At 43.3% G+C, this 26,489-nt stretch overlaps 1 protein-coding gene across 1 annotated transcript; it reads right to left on the bottom strand.

The window, feature by feature from the left end:
• Positions 1-9,648: 9,648 nt before the first annotated feature.
• Positions 9,649-13,981, bottom strand: LOC109777285 (WD repeat-containing protein DWA2). The gene is made up of 14 exons (XM_020335934.4): positions 13,749-13,981; positions 13,573-13,656; positions 13,323-13,455; positions 13,100-13,211; positions 12,470-12,569; positions 12,189-12,316; positions 12,014-12,083; positions 11,215-11,303; positions 10,822-10,867; positions 10,638-10,708; positions 10,491-10,564; positions 10,358-10,416; positions 10,185-10,257; positions 9,649-10,085 (listed from the first exon to the last, which is right to left on the bottom strand). Exons 1-13 carry the CDS (start codon positions 13,794-13,796, stop codon positions 10,216-10,218), a joined length of 1,056 nt encoding a protein of 351 aa, XP_020191523.1. The 5' UTR covers positions 13,797-13,981; the 3' UTR covers positions 9,649-10,085; positions 10,185-10,215.
• Between the last annotated feature and the right edge of the window lie 12,508 nt (positions 13,982-26,489).

Below are 26,489 nucleotides of genomic sequence, written 5' to 3'. Positions count from 1 at the left end.
ACTCAATCATCTTGAAAGCTTCGATCTCAGTTGGGGTAAGAAGATTGTGGTCAAGTTGAAGGTTGTCTTCTGCTGCCGGAACTTGGTCCTCCGTGGCCTTCTTGATCCCTTCATCCTTGTTGATCTCCATGGGTTCTTCCCTCTTCAGCTCTATCTTCATTAGCCAAGCATCGTTGTCACCATTGTTGGAGGAGGGGGACGACATGATGCCTGGCCTTGACAACCCTGATAGAAAACAGCTTGAAAGAATAGCAGAGGATAATTGCGTGATACGGTGGTCAAAACCTTCGGGAGATTATATAATGATTTTTTACCGACCAAAAGAAGTATTGTGCAAGAAAACGGAGTCCGGAGAGCACACGAGGTACCCACGAGGCAGGGGGGGCGCCCTCCACCCTCGTGGAAGCCTCGTGACCTTCCCGGACTACTTCTTATTTTCCTATTTTCTTAAATATTCCAAAACGGAGAAAAATTGCCATTAGAACTGTTTTGGAGTCGGTTTACTTACCGTACCACATACCTATTCCTTTTCGGAGTCTGAAACGTTCTGGAAAGTGTCCCTTATGTATTCCTCCGGGGTTACTGTTTCAATAACATTAGTTTCAACATTTATAGGATTACCTGAGATGTAATGTTTGATTCTTTGACCGTTCACCACCTTTGGATTTGTGCCTTCGAAGTTGTTGATTTTTATGGCACCGGAACGATAGACCTCCTCGATAATGTAAGGACCTTCCCATTTAGAGAGAAGTTTTCCTGCAAAGAATCTTAAACGAGAGTTGAATAGCAACAGATAATCACCTACATTAAACTCACGCTTTTGTATTCTTTTGTCATGCCATCTTTTAACTTTTTCTTTAAACAGTTTGGCATTCTCATAAGCCTGGGTTCACCATTCATCAAGTGAGCTAATGTCAAATAACCTCTTCTCACCGGCAAGTTTGAAATCATAGTTGAGCTCTTTAATGGCCCAATATGCCTTATGTTCTAGTTCGAGAGGTAAGTGACATGCTTTCCCATAAACCATTTTATACGGAGACATACCCATAGGATTTTTATATGCAGTTCTATAGGCCCATAACGCATCATCTAGTTTCTTGGACCAATTCTTTCTAGATCTATTAACAGTCTTTTGCAAAATTAACTTGAGCTCTCTATTACTCAATTCTACTACTAGACTGTGGGTGATAAGGGGATGCAATTCTATGATTAACATCATACTTAGCAAGCATTTTACGGAAGGCACCATGAATAAAATGTGAACCACCATCAGTCATTAAATATCTAGGGACTCCAAACCTCGGAAAAATAACTTCTTTAAGCATCTTAATAGAGGTGTTATGATCAACACTACTAGTTGGAATAGCTTCTACCCACTTAGTAACATAATCAACAGCAACTAAAATATGTGTATACCCATTAGAGGAAGGAAACGGTCCCATATAATCAAAGCCCCAAACATCGAATGGTTCAATAACGAGTGAATAATTCATAGGCATTTCTTGACGTCTACTAATGTTGCCAATTCTTTGACATTCATCACAAGATAAGACAAACTTACGGGCATCCTTGAAGAGAGTAGGCCAATAAAAACCGGATTGCAATACCTTATGTGCAGTTCTATCTCCAGCGTGGTGTCCTCCATAAGCTTTGGAGTGACACTTCTGTAGGATCTGTTCCTGTTCATGCTCAGGTATACAACGTCTAATAACACCATCTACTCCTTCTTTATAAAGGTGTGGGTCATCCCAGAAGTAATGCCTTAAATCATAGAAAAACTTTTTCTTTTGCTGGTATGTGAAACTAGGTGGTATAAATTTAGCAACAATGTAATTAGCATAATCAGCATACCATGGAGCAGTGCGAGAAGCATTTATGACAGCTAATTGTTCATCAGGAAAGCTATCATCAATAGGTAGTGGGTCATCAAGAACATTCTCTAATCTAGACAAGTTGTCTGCAACGGGGTTCTCAGCTCCCTTTCTATCAATAATATGCAAATCAAATTCTTGTAGCAAGAGAACCCATCTAATAAGTCTAGGCTTAGCATCTTTCTTTTCCATAAGATATTTAATAGCAGCATGATCAGTGTGAATAGTTACTTTAGAATCAACAATATAAGGTCTGAACTTATCACAAGCAAATACAACCGCTAAAAATTCTTTTTCAGTAGTAGCATAATTTCTCTGGACATTGTCTAGAGTTTTACTAGCATATTGAATTACATTTAATTTCTTGTCAACTCTTTGCCCTAGAACAGCACCTACAGCATAATCACTAGCATCACACATAATTTCAAAGGGTAAATTCCAATCAGGTGGCTGAACAATAGGTGCAGTAATTAATGCTTTCTTAAGTATTTCAAATGCTTCTACACAATCATCATCAAAGACAAAAGGTATATCTTTTTGTAATAGGTTAGTCAAAGGCCGGGAGATTTTTGAGAAGTCCTTAATGAACCCCCTATAAAAACCGGCATGACCAAGGAAGCTTCTTATACCTTTAATGTCCTTGGGACACGGCATCTTTTCAATAGCATCAACTTTAGCTTTGTCAACTTCAATACCTTTTTCAGAGATTTTATGCCCCAAGACAATACCTTCATTAACCATAAAGTGGCACTTCTCCCAATTCAAGACAAGGTTAGTTTCTTCACATCTCTGCAAAACTCGATCAAGGTTGCTCAAGCAATCATCAAAGGAGGATCCATAAACAGAGAAATCATCCATGAAAACCTCACAAATATTTTCACAAAAGTCAGAGAATATGGCCATCATGCATCTTTGAAAGGTAGCAGGTGCATTACATAAACCAAAAGGCATACGTCTATAAGCAAAGGTACCGAAAGGGCAAGTAAAAGTGGTCTTTGCTTGATCATCAGCTGACACGGGTATTTGAGAGAAACCAGAGTAACCATCTAGAAAGCAAAAATGTGTGTGTTTGGATAATCTTTCTAGCATTTGATCAATGAAAAGCAAAGGGTAATGATCTTTTTAGTAGCTTTATTTAATTTGCGGAAATCAATTACCATCCTATAACCTGTAATAATTCTTTGCGGAATCAATTCATCTTTATCATTAGGAACGACAGTAATACCTCCCTTCTTAGGGACACAATGGACAGGACTTACCCACTGACTATCAACAACGGGATAAATTATACCTGCTTCAAGGAGCTTTAATATTTCCTTTCTTACCACTTCTTTCATCTTAGGATTTAGCCGTCGTTGGTGATCAATAACTGGTTTGGCGTCTTTCTCCAAATTTATTTTGTGTTGACATAGAGTGGGACTAATGCCCTTAAGATCATCAAGTGTATATCCAATAGTAGCACGGTGCTTCTTCAGAGTTTTCATTAATTTCTCTTCTTCATGCTCTAAAAGGTTAGCACTAATAATAACAGGATATATCTTCTTTTCATCAAGATAAGCATATTTAAGAGTATCAGGTAATGGTTTAAGCTCAAACACGGGATCACCCTTGGGTGGAGGAGGATCCCCTAGGATTTCAAGAGGCAAGTTGTGTTTCAGAATAGGTCCCTGTTTAAAGAATACTTCATCTATTTCCCTTCTTTCATTCATGAACATATCATTTTCATGGTCTAGCAAATATTGTTCTAAAGGATCACTAGGAGGCACGGCAATAGAAGCAAGACCAATAATTTCATCTTTACTAGGCAATTCCTCATCACGGGGTTGTCTACGAAATTTAGCAAAATTGAAGTCATGAGACATATCACCCAAACCAATAGTAACAGTATCCTTTTCGCAGTCTATTATAGCATTAACAGTGTTCAAGAAGGGTCTACCAAATATAATGGGACACAAGCTATCTTGTGGGGAACCAAGAAAAAGAAAATCAGCAGGATATTTAACCTTCCCACACAAGACTTCAACATCTCTAACAATCCCAATCGGTGAAATAGTATCTCTATTGGCAAGCTTAATTGTAACATCAATTTCTTCTATCTCAGCAGGTGCAATATCATGCATAATTTCTTTGTATAAAGAATGAGGTATTGCACTAGCACTAGCACCCATATCACACAAGCCATGATAACAATGATCTCCTATTTTAACCGAAATAACAGGCATGCCTACCACAGGTCTATGATTATCTTTAGTACCAGGTTTAGCAATTCTAGCAGTCTCATCACAGAAGTAAATAACATGCCCATCGATATTATCAGCCAAGAGATCTTTAACCATAGCAATATTAGGTTCAACTTTAACTTGCTCAAGAGGTTTGTGTGTCCTAATATTACTTTTGTTGACTACAGTTGAAGCTTTAGCATGATCCTTTATTCTAACAGGGAAAGGTGGTTTCTCAACATAAGCAGTAGGAACAATAGGATCATCATAAGTGATAGTCTTTTCTTCAACTTTAATAGGTGCTGCTACTTTCACTTCAATGGGAGGATTATATGTAAACCACTTCTCCTTAGGGAGATCAACATGAGTAGCAAAATATTCACATAAAGAAGCTACTATCTCCGAGTCAAGTCCATATTTAGTGCTAAATTCACGGAAAGCATCGGTATCCATAAAAGATTTAACACAATCAAAATTAGGTGTTATACCTGACTCTTTACCTTCGTCGAGGTCCCAATCTTCAGAGTTGCGTTTAATTCTTTCCAATAAATCCCATTTTAATTCAATAGTCTTCATCATAAAAGAGCCAGTACAAGAAGTATCGAGCATGGAGCGATTATTGAGAGAAAGCCGAGCATAAAATTTTTGAATAATCATTTCTCTTGAGAGCTCATGATTGGGGCATGAATATAACATTGACTTAAGCCTCCCCCAAGCTTGAGCGATGCTTTATCCTTCGCGAGGCCAAAAATTATATATATAATTACGATCACGATGAACAAGATGCATAGGATAAAACTTCTGATGAAATTCCAATTTCAGTCGTTTGTAGTTCCATGATCCCATATCATCACATAGCCTATACCATGTCAATGCCTCTCCCTTCAAAGATAAAGGGAAGACCTTCTTCTTGATAACATCATCGGGCATACCTGCAAGCTTAAATAATCCACAAACTTCATCCACATAGATTAAGTGTAAATTGGGATGCAATGTTCCATCTCCTGCAAAAGGATTAGCTAGCAGTTTCTCTATCATACCCGAAGGAATTTCAAAGTAAACATTTTCAGTAGGTTCAGTAGGTTGAGGGGTAGCTAATTGTGGTTCCGGACGGGGTGAAGATACCCCGAACAAACCCCTCAAAGGATTGTTTTCCATAGTAACAAGTGACAGTAAATTTCAGCACACTATATAAATTTTTCCTTACCAAATTCCACCTACCAAAGGCGCTTCACTCCCCGGCAACGGCGCCAGAAAAGAGTCTTGATGACCCACAAGTATAGGGGATCTATCGTAGTCCTTTCGATAAGTAAGAGTGTCGAACCCAACGAGGAGCAGAAGGAAATGATAAGCGGTTTTCAGCAAGGTATTCTCTGCAAGCACTGAAACTATCGGTAACGGATAGTTTTGTGATAAGGTAATTTGTAACGGGTAACAAGTAACAAGTGTAAATAAAGTGCAGCAAGATGGCCCGATCCTTTTTGTAGCAAAGGACAAGCCCAGACAAGCTCTTATATAGAGAAAAGCGCTCCCGAGGACACATAGGAATTATCGTCAAGCTAGTTTTCATCACGCTCATATGATTCGCGTTCGTTACTTTGATAATTTGGTATGTGGGTGGACCGATGCTTGGGTGCTGTCCTTTTTGGACAAAAATTCCACTTATGATTAACCCCTATTGCAAGCATCCGCAACCACAAAAGAAGTATTAAGGTAAACCAAACCATAGCCTGAAACATATGGATCCAAATCAGCCCCTTACGAAGCAACTCATAAACTAGGGTTTAAGCTTTTTTCATTCTAGCAACCCATCATCTACTTATTACTTCCCAATGCCTTCCTCTAGGCCCAAATAATGGTGAAGTGTCATGTAGTCGACGTTCACATAACACCACTAGAGGAAAGACAACATACATCTCATCAATATATCGAACGAATACCAAATTCACATGACTACTAATAGCAAGACTTCTCTCATGTCCTCAGGAACAAACGTAACTACTCACAAATCATATTCATGTTCATAATCAGAGGGGTATTAATATGCATAATGGATGAGCATATGATCTTCCACCAAATAAACCAACTAACATCAACTACAAGGAGTAATCAACACTACTAGCAACCCACAGGTACCAATCTGAGGCTTTGGAACAAAGATTGGATACAAGAGATGAACTAGGGTTTGAGAGGAGATGGTGCTGGTGAAGATGTTGATGGAGATTGACCCCCTCCCGATGAGAGGATCGTTGGTGATGACGATGGCGATGATTTCCCCCTCCCGGAGGGAAGTTTCCCCGGCAGAACAGCTCTGCCGGAGCCCTAGATTGGTTCCGCCAAGGTTCTGCCTGGTGGCGGCGGAGTTTCTTCCCAAAAGCTTGCTTCTGATTTTTTTTCCAGGGTAAATGACTTCATATAGCAGAAGATGGGCACCGGAGGCCTGCCAGGGAGCCCACGTGGTAGGGGGCGCGCCTAGGGGGGTAGGGCGCGCCCCCCACCCTCGTGGCCAGGGTGTGGGCCCCCTCTGGTGGATTCTTTCGCCAGTATTTTTTATTAATTCCAAAAATGACTTCCGTGGAGTTTCAGGACTTTTGGAGTTGTGCAGAATAGGTCTCTAATATTTGCTCCTTTTTCAGCCCAGAATTCCAGCTGCCAGCATTCTCCCTTTTCATGTAAACCTTGTAAAATAAGAGAAAATAGGCATAAGTATTGTGACATAATGTGTAATAACAGCCCATAATGCAATAAATATCTATATAAAAGCATGATGCAAAATGGACGTATCATGTGCTATCAAACGTCACAACGTAACTGGGTGATCATAAAGATGCTCTACAGGTATCTCCGAGGGTGTTTGTTGGGTTGGCATAGATCGAGATTAGGATTTGTCACTCCGAGTATCGGAGAGGTATCTCTGGGCCCTCTCGGTAATACACATCATGATAAGCCTTGCAAGCAATGTAACTAATGAGTTAGTTGCGGGATGATGTATTACGGAACGAGTAAAGAGACTTGCCGGTAATGAGATTAAACTAGGTATGAAGATACCGATGATCGAATCTCGGGTAAGTAACATACCGATGACAAAGGGAATGACGTATGTTGTCATTGCGGTTTGACCGATAAAGATCTTCGTAGAATATGTAGGAACCAATATGAGCATCCAGGTTCCGATGTTGGTTATTGACCGGAGATATGTCTCGGTCATGTCTACATAGTTCTCGAACCCGTAGGGTCCGCACGCTTAACGTTCGATGACGATCTATATTATGAGTTATGTGTTTTTGTGACCGAAGATTGTTCGGAGTCCCGGATGAGATCACGGACATGGCGAGGAGTCTCGAAATGGTCAAGAGGTAAAGATTGATATATTGGATGATAGTATTCGGGCACCAAAAGTGTTTCGGAATGTATCGGGTACGTATCGGAGTACTAGGGGGTTACCAGAACCCCCGGGGGAAGATATGGGCCATATGGGCCATAGGAGGGAGGCAAGGCAGCCCACAAGGGGGTGGCGCGCGCCCTCCTATGGGGAGTCCGAATTGGACTAGGGGAGGGGGCGCGGCCCCCCTTTCCTTCTCCTTCTCCCTCTCCTTCCCCCTTTCCCCCTCCGATAAAAGGAAGGGGGGCGAATTGGACTAGGAGTCCAAGTGGGACTCCCCCCACTTGGCGCGCCTCTAGGTCGGCCTCCTCCCCTCTCCCTCCTTTATATACGGGGGCGGGGGCACCTCTAAGGCACATCAATTGTTCTTAGCCGTGTGCGGTGCCCCCCTCCACCGTTCACTCCTCTGGTCATATTGCCGTAGTGCTTAGGCGAAGCCCTGCGCGGATCACATCACCATCACCGTCACCACACCGTCGTGCTGACGAAACTCTCCCTTGACACTTTGCTGGATCAAGAGTTCGAGGGACGTCATCGAGCTGAATGTGTGCAGAACTCGGAGGTGACGTACGTTCAGTGCTTGATTGGTTGAATCGAGAAGACGTTCGACTACATCAACCGCGTTAAGCTAACGCTTCCGCTTTCGGTTTACGAGGGTACGTGGACACACTCTCCCCCTCTCGTTACTATGCATCTCCTAGATAGATCTTATGTGATCGTAGGAATTTTTTTGAAATTGCATGCTACGTTCCCCAACAGGTAGCTATCGCTTTCGGTGAAAGTCGACTTTGACGATCCGATTACGAACGTGCCAAGACGTCGCGCCATAGCAATCGCTAAACCAACTCTGAGAGGTTATTAGCCAGAGCACGATCAACCTAACTACAAGGGTCTATTTCCTACCTAGAAATGAAGAACATGTAAGAAAATGAGATTGCATTCTGAATATTGCGAATTTAAGAGGAAAGCTTTACTAATCAAGTGGCGTTTTGTGACATCTTGGTCTGGTCGTTGAACACAAACGAAAGACGCGAGTTGTAGCTATGGTGAACTTCAATCTACACAAAAACCAAGTCTAACGGGTGTCTTAAGGGCGGTATTTATATAGGGAAAAAGAGAGGCAATTTCGTCCACCCTTACAAGGTGGGACTAAAACACCTTCTGAGTCGTTTTCCCTAAAATGCGGACTCTAGAAATAGCTTACGAAGTATTATTTGGAAATTACGTGGCTGACACAAAAATAAGATGGCGAAGCACCTATAATAAGCTATGGACGAAATTTATGAAAGATATTTTGTATATTTCACCTATGTCCTTGTATGTCATCATGGTGACTTCAAACTGTTGAAAACTCCACTGGAAACTTCGTTTTTGTTCCTCCTGCACGCGCCATCGTCTCCATACTTGATCATGCTTCAATGGTCATCCTTCTTCTTCATGTTGGACCCTTTATTAAGCAACACAAATATACCCAATTTAGGCAACATCGTATTCTTATGAATATTAGAATCGTTACTAAAAAAACAAAAGTATCTAATAATTGAATTGGCGTGACTAGTAATTGGTTCGATATATGTAGTAGCAGAGTCACTTTGCCGAGTTCCTTCGACATGGTTCTCTCGACGTCTGTGGGTGTAACTACATACGTCCTCACTAAGTGAAGTGTCGTGCACATATCCGCCGGGAATCGTCGTTTGCACATCAGTTTTGTTGTTGCAAAGACATAAGCATGCGATCCTTCCCGGGTGGTAGGTTGTTCATGCGCACAATTGGAGCCACAAGTTTCACATTAATTAGAATTAGTAATAGGAAATCAGAGATTAGTCTTCAGTTGACTTGCAAGCCGCAGCACTATTAGCATCTACTCCCTCCAACTCCTAAATATAAATATAAGTCCTTTTAGAGATTCCACAATAGACTGTATACGAAGCAAAATGAGTGAAACTATGTTCTAAAAGGCGTCTATATACATCTGAATGTAGTCTCTATAGTGAAACCTCTAAAAAAGACTTATATTTAGGAATGGAGAGAGTATTTGGAGTACAATTCAACTCAGGCGAAAAACTCTCAAGACACAAATATACTAGACCTAGACTAAGCCATTTTGTAAGATACAGATGGAATATTGCAATCTGTTGTAGAAAAGCATCCTACAAGAATATTAAGAATTGACCGGTAAACAGAAAAATCCATAGATATTGTAAATCACAACACTAGTACAAACTTCAGCTCAGTTATACTTCATCACATCATGCCAACCAGGCTCATCGGATATCAGAATTCTAACAAGCCCAGAAGCAGCAATTAACTACCACTACCGATATCCACAGTTTCCCCAGAAATCCAAAATGAAAAACTAGTGACAAAATTTGAAGATATAGGAGAACTGTTGAAATCTCAGCTGCGCTATATTCTTTTCAACTGTGACTACATCATTTTTTTCTCCAGCAACCATCCTGGACTTCCGTCGCCGTGATTATTGAGATATGAATGGCTTGCTATTGCACCAGGGTTACTAGAACCAAATCATCGCATCAGCCCCTTATAGCCGAACACACAATGGCAAGAACGAAGCTCTACAACACCAATTATATGCACAACAAACAAGCCTGCCTGTGGGAGAAAAGAACATTTTATTAGAACAAGAGATACCATCGGAAATCTTAAAGAACAGGTATAGTGAGAGCTAAGACAAGTATTTCATATACATACACATGAAGTGGAGAAAATAGACCAACAAGCTTCATTTTCTCTGCAGGTGGGGCTTGACAGATTCTAAAACAACCTGACCATCAGAGGATTTCTCAACAGTTAAGACAAAATGTAACATTAGAAAGCACAAATCAACATTTACAATAAATAACAAAAAGGTTGCAGGTACTCACCCTTCCATCATAAGACAAAGAAGCAAACAACGATGGATCATGGGAGCTCCATGCAATTCCTACAATTTCAGTCAGCTCTGTGATTCTTTGTCAAAATTTCAATGTACATACAAGTCGGGAGGTTCAACGGTACCATAGATGCTATCTTCGTAGTCAGTATACGAGTGCAGTAATGGTTCTTCTTGCCTAGTGGGCGAACCAGAAGGGCTGCGAAAATAAGATTGGGGGCATCAAAATTACAACCTCAAACAAATTAATCAAATCTGTGAGTAACAGAAACCTTTCGGGTCCAGAGTCATCAGTGCCAACTTTAGCCAACCATAAATTGACAGCTGAATCCGTTCCAGCACTCTATACAGAAGTTTCAATAGTCAGTTACAATTTAAATTATATATATATATATATATATATTACTACACGCGCGCGAGAGAGCGAGGGCGGGAGGGGGAGGGGGAGAGAGAGACCAGAATCAGCTCATCATACTCAGGATTGTGCCGAACAGCCCATGTCCTGCAAAAATCATTATATCGAGGTCAATTAACTTGATCGCTGGAGTAAGAAATCACAAAAGCAAATTAGTAACCATATATATTAAATTGGTGAGTTGACAGCATCATCCAGAGGACTGGCATCATCCCATATAGGTGGTAAAGTGCTATGACACCAGACCAATAAAAAGTAACAACAATGTTGACATGGGACGAAAATGCACTCATATGAAGGATTTCAAGCATCAAGGAGCACACATTCACATCAAATATGCATAGAACAAATGGTGCAGGTTTAGAACATTTCATCAACTAAATACAGAAAAAACGGATTTTCATTTGAGTTTACTATAAGATACACCAACATACCAATGTGAATGTCCAGGGAGATCCTTCAGAGGATGCTTAAGCATTCTGAGATCCCACAAGCGAATTCCGAATTCGTCCTCTGCTGTTGCCTGCACCGCAAAAGGGAACCTCAAGCAGCATAAACAAACGAAGCTGAATGAAAGAAATTTGCAAACTGTTACTCCGACATGGATACTAGAGTCCGACTCAGCAAAAATTTACAAAATAAGATTTGAGGTTCCAATGGACTAAATTAACCCTATTATAAAAGATAATGATAAATTTCAAACCTGCTGCCAAACACATCAACACAAAGAATTTGATCAAACAATAACTAAGTAAGAAGTAGTGGCAAATCCAGATTAAATATTAACTATGTTACTTACACAAGTGCAAGAAAAAGTAACTCTGCAAATTCTTTGGATCACAGGATTTGTAAAACAAAGGAATAGGAAAAATGAAGGAATTGGTTGCCATGACATAGCCAATCCTATGGAATTTTTCAAGAGGTCGGACCTCATGTGTAAATTCCTCTGGAATCAGCACCTTGGCAACCAAAACCTAAGGAATTTTAATGACCCAATCCTACGATCCAAATGCGTTCCATAGGAAACAATCCTGAGGATTGATATCCCGTGAGAATCCTGTGAAAATCCTCCAATCCAAAGAAGGTATGAAAGGTAACGGAGAAAAAGAAACTAATAAAAAAATAGCCATTTTCAGGGTTACCACACAAAAAAGGCAACTCATAAACCTGCTGTTCTTCTGATAGAAGAAATAAAATAGTTTTTATCCGAAGAACAAGATGCACCAAACTCACAATTATGTTTTGCTTCTTGGGGTTATAATCCACATCCCGGATATGAGCATGTTCAATTGCATTTGATCTCCTAAGAACAATTAGTTCATGCACATAGATGTAAGTACAGCATTTGAAAATCCAAACATAAGTATAAAACTCAGATAATCTGATGTGGGATTGTCAAAGTACTAACTTCATAGAACGGAGATCCCAGAAGTGGAGTGACGAATCAGTTATTGTAGCAACTGCGTTGTGATTGTGTGGATCCCAAGCTCCACCACGTAAATTGGGAAGCATGTCAGCAGATCCCTGTGATATCACCTGCAATTTCGGTACTCAAATTAGGACCATGATGAAGTACTAAACTGATGCTAATAGAGATATTGATGTTTCAGATTTTATATACTCATATTAGGCATATAAATAATGAAAAGAATTTGTAATGTATGTTAAACAAAAGGATGATCGACACACCTTGGCTGATTTATTTGATGGATCTATGTTCCAGAGAAAAATGTTTCTGTCATCGATGCTAATTAGCTTATCATGCTTCCCCAGTGGCCACCAGAGAACACTGCAAAAACAAACTAGCTAATAAAGATCATATGCATGAGAGATATTGTCTCACTACAGATCCTCCACAAAATATCAAGATATGCAAAGCTAACCAATATTATATGGATAACATGGGAAACTTACAAAACCATGACGGAGATCAGATTTTTTTTTTAAAAACAGTAACTCAGAATAATTGTGTAATTAAAAAAAAATCATCTATTGTGTGTTGTGATACGAGTGAGCTATATTCTGCCAAATTGATATGTTCAGTGTAGTGTACCCGTCTTACTAAAACCCTCTCATATCAGTGCATGCTGCATGTAAGCATTGCCACGGCCACAGCCAGAGCATTATAATTTGCCAATTTGAACTTTGCAAATACCCACCAGCACAGACACATTAAACAACAAACGCATTCTCCGACTGGACTCTGTTTACATCTAGTCTAAAACTCAAGAAGACAACAAGCACAAACACACCCTGTATGGCAAAAAGATTAAGTAGCTCTAGAGTAAGCACAGAACTTCAAGGCAAACAAGAGTGCACCATCTTATTTTGTCCGTGTGGTCATCGAGCATGAAGAGCTGCTCAAGCTGCGGTGAGTTGGACTGCCCATACAGCTCCGGGATCTTCCAAACGGACGCGCCATAACCCTCACCTGTCATTCACATTGTAACACATGGAAACGCTTTAGAATTGCATCTCAAAATGCTCAATGCATCAGAAAAAAAAGAAGAGGGGAATTCGGAAAAGAGTGGAGCATTTCTACCAGAGGTGTAGACCGTGGAGAATAGCCTGTGGTCGAAGGGGCAGGACTTGAGGTCCCAGATCTCGTTGGGATGGTAGAACAGCCCGTCGCACACGAGCTCGTTCTCCCCCGGCAGCAGCCGGATCAGGTGCACCTATTCTTGGACACGAGGAATTCGAGATCCAATCACGCACCATTCTCAACCACCCAAAGAAGAGATCACTGCTCCAATTGCCACAGTGCAGGGCAGAGTCCCCCGCAAGAAACGTACCTCGTTCTCCTCCTTGAGGCTGAGGGTTCCGGCGAGGAAGGTGGTGGAACCGGCGTCCGCGCGCACGTCGGTGATGCACCGCGCCTGGAAGAGGGGAAAAAGAAGGTGAGGAGGAGACGGAAGAGGGGCGCTACGGGAGAGTGCTCTAGAAGCTTCGAGAAGGTGATGTTGCTTGCCTGGTACTTGAGGCCGCCGTAGACGATGCCGCTGGATCCGCCCTGCATTCTCGCTGACGCCGGCGAGACGATCGGAGATGCAAACGGAGATCGCTGAATGGGGGTACCGCGGGTAGTCGCCTCCCACACTCCTTACCAAGATTGAAGTCCGCTTTGCCACACAGGAAACGTATTTGGGAGCTACTCCAACGCGCCGACCAAACGGACGTGAATTTTGTTCTTTTTTATTCATTTTGATCGGCTGAGTGGATCGGATTGTCCATCTTTTTCTTTGGGTTGGCCAGATCGTCCACTTAAAAAGATCGTCCACTTAAAAAATAATTTCAAAAAAATGCATCTAAATTTAACATAATCAAAGTCCACTTAAACATTAATAAAAATAAAAAATAAAGAAAATATGTTTCCCAGCCACCCAGCACGCTGCCTTAGGCGTCATCATTGTTGCAGTCATCGCCGGTGAGGTCGACGAAGGCTGGCCCGGAGGAATTGCTGCATGGCGTGCGCGCGCTCCTGCTGCTGCTGCTGCTCCCGGCGCACTTCCTCCTCATGCGCTCCTCCTCGCGCTCGGCATGCATCTGGTGCTCGTCGTCGTCGTGCTCCTCCGACAGGTGGAGCTGTTGCCAGGGCTCCATGTAGGGCTTCTCTTGCTCCGGCGTCGCGCCCAACACGCGATGGCCGGCGCGTTCACCCGCTCGCGGAGGATGCCGGTCCACGCGTACATCTCCAGCTCGAGCTCCGTGGGCGGTGTGGGCGTGGGCGTGTGCTCGGGCTTAGGCTTGGGCTCATGTAGCGGCAGTGGGTAGACGCAGTCCCCCACCGCCGACAGCGCGAGGGCCTCCTCCAAGTCATCCCAGCGCGCGTCCTCCTCGAGTTAGCTCTCCTCGAGGGCGCACTGGAGTGCCGCCTCCAATGCGGACTGGTAGGCCGCCTACTACTCCTCCGGCGCCACCTCCCAATTGGGGGAGTCTGCCACGTACGTCGGGTTGCGTTGTTGCTCCGGGCCTCCGGCAATAGGAGGGCGCAACGCTTGCGCACCTCCTCCGTGTGCGCACCGCCGACACTGGGATGCGGTGAGGGTCAAGGTGCCACCCAAGGGGGAGGTTCATCCGGCCACGGCAGCGGCTGGCTGTAGTACCAGTGGTACTGCGCGCGGTGCATGGGGATGTAGAGTCAGTCCCATGGCGGGCGACACCTTGCCGCATGCGGCACCAACGCATACGCGCCCTCTGGCGGCGGAGGCGGGACCCGGCCGCAGGACAAGCCGGCGCCGGGTCGAGCTTGCCCTTGCCCTTGTTAAAGAAACCCATGGCGAGCTCGCTAGGTTTGTTGTCGTCGGCGAGGGAGTGAGGGGGCAGAGGCGTGTCCGTCTCGTGTCCGCGTGGACGCAAATCAGACGCAAATATGGGTCGCAAATGCATCCAGACAGATAGGGAACGGACGACTTTTAGGTTTGGGTCAGCACGTTGGGCCGATGTTTTCATCTGTTTTTTTAGCAACACACAGTGAGGAAGGCACCCACTGTAACTCATTTTCTAATAATATAATGGGTAGTTTCATGGATTTACAATGAGTTCAAACCAAGGAAGTCCACAAATAGTCTAGCCAGGATTGCATCCCCTCTTTCAACCTAGGCCTAACTTTTTTTATGATCATGTCACAGTGCTCCTTGAAGCTAGCAATACATTGATTGATATTCATGATCTGGTGGTCAAATATGATGCCATTTCTATGTTTCCAAATACTCCAGCATCCTGCAATTAGGCATTCATTGAAGCAACATATGTTGTTATTCTTCTTTCCTTCCACAAGCATCTCCATCAGATTAAGATCAGTGTTCCATTGAAATCGAATAGATAACTAGAAATTGTGGCTAAAGTCACATCTGAAAAATAAGTGGATGAATTGCTCATTGGGTCATCATCACATAGGACACATCTGCTGCTCTCAATGTGGAAACTTTTCCTCATAAGGAGATCTCTCGTGTTGAGTCTGTCTTATAGTAGCAACCAGAAAAAAAAAATTGTTTAGGGAGGGAGCAAGATTTCCAGGTCCATTGAAAAGGCTTGGGAGCATCAGGTGGATTACCAATATATTTCAGATAAATCCTTTTATTGGAGTACTTTGTGCCACCCCAGTAGAATTGCCATATGTCAGCAGATTGAAATCTAGCTCTGTTATTAACCAACTCTCTTAAAACATTGCTCTGTTGGACAGCAATAGAAGACATAGGGAGATAGAACATATCATAGAAACTATCCATATCCAAATTAGTAGCTTGAGCAAGAGTAACTTGCTTGTTCTTAGCATAAGAGTGAAGGTGAGGCATAGTGTTTTCATCTGTTTTGGATGCAAACGGACACGCACGAACAATTTGGGTCGGCGCGTTGAAGTTGCTCTTACGTTCAGCAACTGTCCTTTAACCTACTGTATTAGGGCATCTTAAATGTTGAGCCCTAAATTTGCTCCGGCATCTGTCCGCGGACACGAATGCGAGAAGCGGCAAGCCAACGTTGTCCGCATACATTTCAAGACGGGTTTCGACTAATGGGACTAAACTCATGCAAACACGATGGATTTCATCAAAGTTCGGATAGAAAATAGCACAAATCAATTCATACATAGCATACAAAAAAGTCTAGTACAACACTGGTTCAACTCAACGAGATTAATCATTTGTTCAACAAGTTTTCATGAACGGATCAATCGTCCCACACATACTACCCCTTCAGCTTCATCCAATAGTGTATGTACCTAAATGGTCTGTCCCTCTATTCTGTGGTACATCACGGTAGAGCGTACAAGCTACACAATGTGTAGAGCAGAGGCAAAACTTACGATCTCTTCGACTGCCGCGTGTAGTGGCCACCTTGCCTCCAGCATATTAACCCGCCACAAAACTTAGTAACGTTTTGTCTGGATGGTGTACCATCGATACAATAACGACCTCACATTGTCGCCATGGATGATGTGCATGTTATAGGGCGCAATGTACTTTCACACGTGAAACTAATCATGCACGCGCAGCGAAAATGGCCCCTCTCTGGTCCTGCCTACATAATCCGCGGGTACGGCCAACCACGCATCTCACGACAACTCATCCTCCATGGTCGAGTACCCCGTCCATCCTTCGTACTCGCAAAAAATGACATAGCTTTCAAAAAGAAGCTCAATGCCATTTGACCGAACACCTACCGAGCGTGGTGACCTCCATGGACGACGTCGACAGGGGGCTGGAGTGTACCTGCCTACGGGCGGGTCCCGAGTTGACGATGACATCGTAAAAGGCGAGCGGACACGTCGGTGCTAATTGCGAAGGTCCGAGAATGACCGTGAGCCCGCCGGAGAGGTACAGCGGCGGCGTCGGAGGAGGAGGGTGCGAATGCAAAGCAAGGGGAGAGAAGGGATGGATTGGACGAAAATGAGACCGGAAGGGGGACTTTAGTGGCGGGGGTGCCGAAATCCTACATGGTTGTAGCCCGGACTCCAGCAAAGCCCCCATATAACAACATCCTCCGTAATAAAAATAAATATTACATACAAATAGGCTCAAAGAAACATGTTGTTTCTCTGACCAGTCCAAGTAGACGGCACGTCGTGAGCCTTGCTCTTTATTTCGCCAGAGCAAGCGAGTTGTTATAACTGTGACTATAAAGTAACTAGATATTGCCATGACATGTTATCGACGATAATTCGAAACACAAACCGCCAATCTGGAGAAGAAGGCAAAGGTCACGTCTAAGCAAAAAAGGCATTGTTGCAAGGTCTTGTTGGCAATAGCACTAACACCACCGTGAACCGAGGCAGAACCATCGTAGTCGAGGACTCCCTGTACAACCCAACGTCTGAACCAGCGCCACCATGATGGGGATCGGAGCCGGAGGTACCTATTCTACTACATCGACGTATTCACCCAAATAACAGAGACTTCTTGGATGACCGAGGCATTTTTGGTGGTGGGTGAATTACAATCACATCTAGTAAAGGAAAATGGATAACTAATACTCCCTCCGTCCGGTAATACTTGTCGTAAAAATGGATACAATTTTGTGCTAAACTGGCAGTTTATGTAGGGTTGGGGGGCCAATCTTGGTTGTGACCTTAGGGAGCGGAAATCCGCTCTGCTATCCTCCATTCAGATCCTAGACGCCCGGGCAGTCACTGTCGGGCTATCCTCAGATGAATGGATGCTGCGCTATGAGCTCGAGGACCAGTTATCGGTCATATACACGGACGAGGAGGCATATTGGCGCCAATGGGGCACCCAACGGTGTGATGCTAACACCGCTTACTTCCAGGCAATTTCCAACGGTAGGAGACATTGCAACTCCATCCACTGCCTCTGGGACGGGGACACCATCCTCCTTCGTCCCCCGGAGATTCGCGCTCACGTTGACAGCTTCTACAAAGCCCTATTTTCCGCCACCCCTCGGGGTGGCGCCTCGCTGGCCTTGGACACTTGGTCGGTCTGCCAGCTGGTCTTGGCCACGGATAATAATGCCCTTATGCCCCCCTTCGGGGTGGAGGAAGTCCTCGTCGTGATTAAGGGCATGAACCCGTCCTCAGCTCCGGGACCGGATGGCCTCCCAGTGAAGTTCTTCCAAACCTTCTGGCAAGTTATCAAGCCCGAGGTTATGGCGTTATTTAATGAGTTCTATGTGGGGTCCATGGACCTGGGCCGCCTCAACTATGGGATTATTACCCTAATCCCTAAGGTCCCGGGTGCTTCGGATATTCGCCAGTTCCGCCCAATCACGGTGATCAACGTGATCTTTTGAATCTTGGCGAAGGGGTACGCCGTGACCCTGTTCACTAAATCAGTGACCCACCCCAACCAATCCGCCTTCATCCAAGGCCGGTTCATCTCGATGGGGTGTTGGTGTTCCACGAAGTACTGCATGAAGTCCGCTCCAAGCGCCAGCGATCGGTTTTCCTAAAGCTTGACTTCCATAAAGCTTATGACACGGTTCGGTGGTCCTTCCTTCGCGAAGTCCTCCTCCGCAAGGGCTTCGACGATCACTGGGTCACCCGAGTCATGCAGCTAGTCTCATGCGGGCGGACTGCGGTAAACATCAACGACGAGATCGGACCCTACTTCCCCACCCTCTGTGGGGTCCGCCAGGGCGATCCCTTCTCTTCGTTCCTATTCAATATGGTGGTCGACACCTGGTGTCTACTACGCAACTTTATTCTTGTAGACTCGTGTTGGACCTCCAAGCACAGTGTTTTGTAGGACAGTAGCAATTTTCCCTCAAGTGGATGACCTAAGGTTTATCAATCCATGGGAGGTGTAGGATGAAGATGGTCTCTCTCAAGCAACCCTCCAACCAAATACAAGAAATCTCTTGTGTCCCCAACACACCCAATACAATGGCAAATTGTATAGGTGCACTAGGTCGGCGAAGAGATGGTGATAAAAGTGTAATATTGATGGTAGAAATGTATTTTTATAATCTGAATAAATAAAAACAGTAAGGTAGCAAATAGTAAATGGGCACACAAACGGTATTGCAATGCTTGAAAATGAGACCTAGGGTCCGTACTTTCACTAGTGCAATCTCTCAACGGTGCTAATATAATTGGATCATATAACCACCCCTCAAAGTGCGATGAAGAATCACTCCAAAGTTCCTATCTAGCGGAGAACATAAGAATAAATTGTTTGTAGGGTACAAAACCACCTCAAAGATATTCTTTCCGTTCGATCTATTCAAGAGTCCATACTAAAATAACACAAAGCTATTCTTTCTGTTCGATCTATACTAGAGTTCGTACTAAAATAACACCAAAGCAAATTCATATTCATAATACTCAATCCAACACAAAGAACTTCAAAGAGTGCCCCAAGATTTCTACGGGAGAAACAAAGACAAGAACGTGCATCAACCCCTATGCATAGATTACCCCAATTTCACCTCGGAATCTGCGAGTTGAGTGCCAAAACATATATCAAGTGAATCAATACGATACCCCATTGTCACCACGAGTATTCAATTGCAAGACATATATCAAGTGTTCTCAAATCCATATAAGTATTCAATCCTATAAATGAAATCTCAAAGGGAAAAACTCAATTCATCACAATAAGATAGAGAGAGGAAAACACCATATGATCCGACTATATTAACAAAGCCCGCGATACATCAAGGTCATGACATCTCAAGAACACGAGAGAGAGAGAGATTAAACACATAGCTACTGGTACAAACCCTCAGCCCCGAGGGTGGACTACTCCCTCCTCATCGTGGTGGCCGCCGGGATGATGAAGATGGCCACCGGAGATGATTCCCCCCTCCGGCAGGGTGCCGGAATGGGGTCTAGATTGGTTTTTAGTGGATACAGAGCCTTGCGGTGGTGGAACTTCTGATCTATGTTAACCCCGAGGGTTTTCGGAATATTTGTGAATTTATAGGGTAAAGAGGGGGGCGGGAGGCCACTGAGGTGGGCACAACCCACCTGGGCGCCCCTGGGCCCCCAGGCGCGCCCTGGTGGGTTGTGCCCCACTCGGGGCACCCCCCAGGTGCTTCTCTGGCCCATCCTGGGTGTTCTGGTCCATAAAAAATCTCTAAAAAATTCGCGGTGTTTGGACTCCGTTTGATATTAATTTCTTGCGATGTAAAAACAAGCAAAAAACAGCAACTGGCACTGGGTAATGAGTCAATAGGTTAGTCCCAAAAAATGATATAAAGTTGCTACAAAATGATTGTAAAACATCCAAGAATGATAAAATAACAGCATGAATACTTCATAAATTATAGATACGTTGGAGATGTATCAGCATCCCCAAGCTTAATTCCTACTCGTCCTCGAGTAGGTAAATGATAAAAGAAATAATTTATGAAGTGTGAATGCTAGCAAAGTGCATAAGTTTGATCAATGACAATTTCAATCACTTTTCCTAGCATCATGACAATAATTCTTTCTCATAAAATTTCTAATGTTAAAGTAGCAACCAATTCACATGTTAAGGTTCAAACAATGAATTCTCTTGAAACTCAACAACCTATGTTGTCGGTCACCAAGCAATTGCAATTCAACTTATTCAACAGAGTTTAAGAGCTCCACATACTCAACCATCATATAGTCTTCTATGATTGCTAACACTCACCGCATACACATGAGCAAAACGTTTCAACCAGACACATAGAAAGATAGGGGCTTATTGTTTTGCCTCCCAACGCATTCACCTCAAGGGTGATGTCAACAATAATAACTCATGCTACCCATATCCAACTGGATATATGTGCCTAGATCTTTCCTCACCACATGATGCTTGCCAAAAGAGAAAAATAAAAAGGAATAGAGAGAAATACTTTGACTCTTTGCATGAAAGTAAATACTGAAAAGTAAAAGATAGGCCCTTCGCAGAGGGAAGCACAGGTTGCCATGCGCTTATTTGTTTGTATGCTCATCCCCTTAGTGCAAAAGAACGTCACGTTATATTGCCCCTTATGATAGCAACCTTTAGTATGCAGTCTGTCGCTTTTATTCTTTGCCATCACAAGTTCGTACAACGCTCAATTTTCTCTTACACTAAATGATCTAACACTTTTAGAAGCAATTTTTATTGCCTTATTGCACCGATGACAACTTACTTGAAGGATCTTATTCAATCCCTAGGTAGGTATGGTGGACTCTTGAAAATAAGATTTGGGTTTAAGGGGTTTTGGATGCACAAGTAGTATCTCTACTTGGTGCGGAATTTTTGGCTAGCAAAGATGGGGGGCAAGCACCACATGTTGAAGGATCTATGACAATATAACTTCTATGTGAATATGAACAAACATAAATCGTTACGTTGTCTTCCTTGTCCAACGTCAACAATTTTGGCATATAATATTTTGATGGGGGCTCACAATCACAAAAGATTTCTAGGATAGTATATTTGCATGTGAAAGTCCTCTTCCTTCTACTAATTATTCATGAATTGCTTGTATGACCAATATTGTGATTGTCAAGCTTCAAAAGGTTTCACTTTCTAAACCCAATGTGAAGCTACCACTAGGCATGATATAATTTCAACTTCATGATATTCAATTCATTCAACAATTTACTCATAGGATATAAGTGAAGCACAAGAGTAAATGAGAAGCTACTCCAAAAAGATATAAGTGAAGATCATGAGCATAATATTTCTTTCTCTCAAATTAATTTAAGTGAAACAAGAGATAATTTCTTCAAAAATACTAAAGCACACCATGCTCAAAAAGATATAAGTGAAGCACTAGAGCAATTCCACAGAAAAGAGCTTCGTTGACGGGATGTGCGTGCCGCTTACCTAGCCTCACTGGCAACTATTTGAGTACTCTATTTTATTTAAAAACTTTCAGATCTAAGTACTTTATTAAAAACAGCAAGCAAAACAAAATAAAATGACATTCTAAGAATAACACACATCATGTGAAGAAGCAAAAACTTAGGCTCAATCGATACTAACCGTTAATTGTTGAAGAAGAAAGGTGGGATGCCTACCGGGGCATCCCCAAGCTTAGATGCTTGAGACTTCTTGAAATATTATCTTGGGGTGCCTTGGGAATCCCCAAGCTTGAGCTTTTGTGTCTCCTTAATTCCTTTTATATCACGGTTTTCCTAAATCACAAAAAGCTTCATCCACACAAAACTCAACAAGAACTCGTGAGATAAGTTAGTATAAACCAATGCAAAAACTGAAGGAAATATGCCCTAGAGGCAATAATAAAGTTATTATTTATTTCCTTATATCATGATAAATGTTTATTATTCATGCTAGAATTGTATTAACTTGAAACATAATACTTGTGTGAATACATAGACAAACAGAGTGTCACTAGTATGCCTCTACTTGACTAACTCGTTGATCAAAGATGGTTATGTTTCCTAGCCATAGACATGAGTTGTCATTTGATTAATGGGATCACATCATTAGGAGAATGATGTGATTGACTTGACCCATTCCGTTAGCTTAGCACTCGATCGTTTAGTATGTTGCTATTGCTTTCTTCATGACTTATACATGTTCCTATGACTATGAGATTATGCAACTCCTGTTTGCCGGAGGAACACTTTGTGTGCTACCAAACGTCACAACGTAACTGGGTGATTATAAAGGTGCTCTACAGGTGTCTCTGAAGGTACTTGTTGGGTTGGCGTATTTCGAGATTAGGATTTGTCACTCCGATTGTCAGAGAGATCTATGGGCCCTCTCGGTAATGCACATCACTTAAGCCTTGCAAGCATTGCAACTAATGAGTTAGTTGTGGGATGATGTATTACGGAACGAGTAAAGAGACTTGCCGGTAACGAGATTGAACTAGGTATTGAGATACCGACGATCGAATCTCGGGCAAGTAACATACCGATGACAAAGGGAACAACGTATGTTGTTATGCGGCCTAACCGATAAAGATCTTCGTAGAATATGTGGGAGCCAATATGAGCATCCAGGTTCCGCTATTGGTTATGGACCGGAGACGTGTCTCGGTCATGTCTACATAGTTCTCGAACCCGTAGGGTCCGCACGCTTAACGTTTCGATGACAGTTATATTATGAGTTTATATGTTTTGATGTACCGAAGGTTGTTCGGAGTCCCGGATGTGATCACGGACATGACGAGGAGTCTCGAAATGGTCGAGACATGAAGATTGATATATTGGAAGCCTATATTTGGATATCAGAAGTGTTCCGGGTGAAATCGCGATTTTACCGGAGTACCGAGGGGTTACCGGAACCCCCCGGGGGCTTAATGGGCCACAGTGGGCCTTTGTGGAGAAGAGGAGAGGCGACCAGGGCAGGGCCGCGTGCCCCTCCCCCCTAGTCCGAATAGGACAAGGAGAGGGGGGGCGCCCCCCTTTCCTTCCTCTCTCCCTCCTCTTTCCCCCTCCACTCCTAATCCAACTAGGAAAAGGGAGGGAGTCCTACTCCCGGTGGGACTAGGACTCCACCTGGCGCGCCCCTCCTGGCCGGCCGCACCTCCCCCCTTGCTCCTTTATATACGGGGGCAGGGGGCACCCCAGAGACACAACAATTGATCGTTTGATCTTTTAGCCGTGTGCGGTGCCCCCCCTCCACCATAGTCCACCTCGATAAATACTGTAGCGGTGCTTAGGCGAAGCCCTGCGTCGGTAGAACATCATCATCGTCACCACGCCGTCGTGCTGACAAAACTCTCCCTCAACACTCGGCTGGATCGGAGTTCGAGGGACGTCATCGGGCTGAACGTGTGCTGAACTCGGAGGTGCCGTGCGTTCGGTACTTGATCGGTCGGATCATGAAGACGTACGACCACATCAACCGCGTTGTGCTAACGCTTCCGCTTTTGGTCTACGAGGGTACGTGGACAATACTCTCCCCTCTCGTTGCTATGCATCACCATGATCTTGCGTGTGCGTAGGAATTTTTTTGAAATTACTACGTTCCCCAACAGTGGTATCAGAGCCAGGTTTTATGCGTTGATGTTATATGCACGAGTAGAACACAAGTGAGTTGTGGGCGATATAAGTCATACTGCTTACCAGCATGTCATACTTTGGTTCGGCGGTATTGTTGGATGAAGCGGCCCGGACCGACATTACGCGTACGCTTACGCGAGACTGGTTCTACCGACGTGCTTTGCACACAGGTGGCTGGCGGGTGTCAGTTTCTCCAACTTTAGTTGAACCGAGTGTGGCTACGCCCGGTCCTTGCGTAGGTAAGAACGGTTCTTGCTAAGCCCAGTAGCAGCCACGTAAAATTTGCAACAACAAAGTAGAGGACGTCTAACTTGTTTTTGCCGGGCATGTTGTGATGTGATATGGTCAAGACATGATGCTAAATTTTATTGTATGAGATGATCATGTTTTGTAACCGAGTTATCGGCAACTGGCAGGAGCCATATGGTTGTCGCTTTATTGTATGCAATGCAATCACCCTGTAATGCTTTACTTTATCACTAAGCGGTAGCGATAGTCGTAGAAGCATAAGATTGGCGAGACGACAACGATGCTACGATGAAGATCAAGGTGTCGCGCCGGTGACGATGGTGATCATGACGGTGCTTTGGAGATGGAGATCACAAGCACAAGATGATGATGGCCATATCATATCACTTATATTGATTGCATGTGATGTTTATCTTTTATGCATCTTATCTTGCTTTGATTGACAGTAGCATTATAAGATGACCCCTCACTAAATTATCAAAGTATAAGTGTTCTCCTTGAGTATGCACCGTTGCGGAAGTTCTTCGTGCTGAGACACCACGTGATGATCGGGTGTGATAGGCTCTACGTTCAAATACAATGGGTGCAAAACAGTTGCACACGCGGAATACTCAGGTTAAACTTGACGAGCCTAGCATATAACAGATATGGCCTCGGAACACTGAGACCGAAAGGTCGAGCGTGAATCATATAGTAGATATGATCAACATAGTGATGTTCACCATTGAAACTACTCCATCTCACATGATGATCGGACATGGTTTAGTTGATTTGGATCACGTGATCACTTAGAGGATTAGAGGGATGTCTATCTAAGTGGGAGTTCTTTAAGTAATATGATTAGTTGAACTTTAATTTATCATGAACTTAGTCCTGGTAGTATTAGCATATCTATGTTGTAGATCAATAGCTCGCGTTTAGCTCCCCTATTTTATTTTTGATATGTTCCTAGAGAAAACTATGTTGAAAGATGTTAGTAGCAATGATGCGGATTGGATCCGTGATCTGAGGATTATCCTCATTGCTGCACAGAAGAATTATGTCCTTAATGCATCGCTAGGTGACAGACCAATTGCCGGAGCAGATGCAGACGTTATGAATGTTTTGACAAAAGCTCGGTATGATGACTACTTGATAGTTTAGTGCACCATGCTTTACGGCTTAGAACCGGGACTTCAAAAATGCTTTGAACGCCACGGATCATATAAGATGTTCCAAGAGTTGAAATTGGTATTTCATACTCATGCCCGTGTCGAAAGGTATGAGACCTTTGACAAGTACTTTGCCTACAAGATGGAGGAGAATAGCTCAGCTAGTGAGCATGTGCTCAGAATGTCTGAGTACTACAATCACTTGAATCAAGTGGGAGTTAATCTTCCAGATAAGATAGTGATTGACAGAGTTCTCTAGTCACTATCACCAAGTTACTTGAACTTTGTGATGAACTATAATATGCAAGGGATAACGGAAACGATTTCCATGCTCTTCGTGATGCTGAAATCGACGAAGGTAGAAATCAAGAAAAGCATCAAGTGTTGATGGTTGACAAGACCACTAGTTTCAAGAAAAGGGCAAAGGGAAGAAGGGGAACTTCAAGAAGAACGGCAAGCAAGTTGCTGCTCAAGTGAAGAAGCCCAAGTCTGGACCTAAGCCTGCGACTAAGTGCTTCTGCTGCAAAGGGACTGGTCACTGGAAGCGAAACTGCCCCAAGTATTTGGCGGATAAGAAGGATGGCAAAGTGAACAAAGGTATATTTGATATACATGTTATTGATGTGTGCCTTACTAGTGTTTATAGCAACCCCTCAGTATTTGATGCTAGTTCAGTTGCTAAGATTAGTAACTCGAAACGGGAGTTGTAGAATGAACAGAAACTAGTTAAGGGCGAGGTGACGATGTGTGTTGGAAGTAGTTCCAAGATTGATATGATCATCATCGCACACTCCCTATACTTTCGGGATTAGTGTTGAACCTAAATAAGTGTTATTTGGTGCTTGCGTTGAGCATGAATATGATTTGATCATGTTTATTGCAGTACGGTTATTCATTTAAGTTAGAGAATAATTGT

Source organism: Aegilops tauschii, chromosome 7, assembly GCF_002575655.3.
Source record: "Aegilops tauschii subsp. strangulata cultivar AL8/78 chromosome 7, Aet v6.0, whole genome shotgun sequence".
Taxonomy (NCBI): Eukaryota; Viridiplantae; Streptophyta; class Magnoliopsida; order Poales; family Poaceae; genus Aegilops; species Aegilops tauschii.
The sequence above is the reverse complement of the archived record's forward strand: the minus strand, read 5'-3'. Positions and strand labels throughout refer to the sequence as shown.

Excerpts from the sequence above, each read along its gene's own strand:
- LOC109777285 (XM_020335934.4), bottom strand. The coding sequence starts at position 13,796 with ATGCAGGGCGGATCCAGCGGCATCGTCTACGGCGGCCTCAAGTACCAG. Across the intron at positions 12,084-12,188 it reads TGGGATCTCCGTTCTATGAA|GAGATCAAATGCAATTGAAC; the intron begins GTTAGTACTTTG and ends AATTGTTCTTAG. Across the intron at positions 11,304-12,013 it reads CCAAGAAGCAAAACATAATT|GCAACAGCAGAGGACGAATT; the intron begins GTGAGTTTGGTG and ends TTTGCGGTGCAG.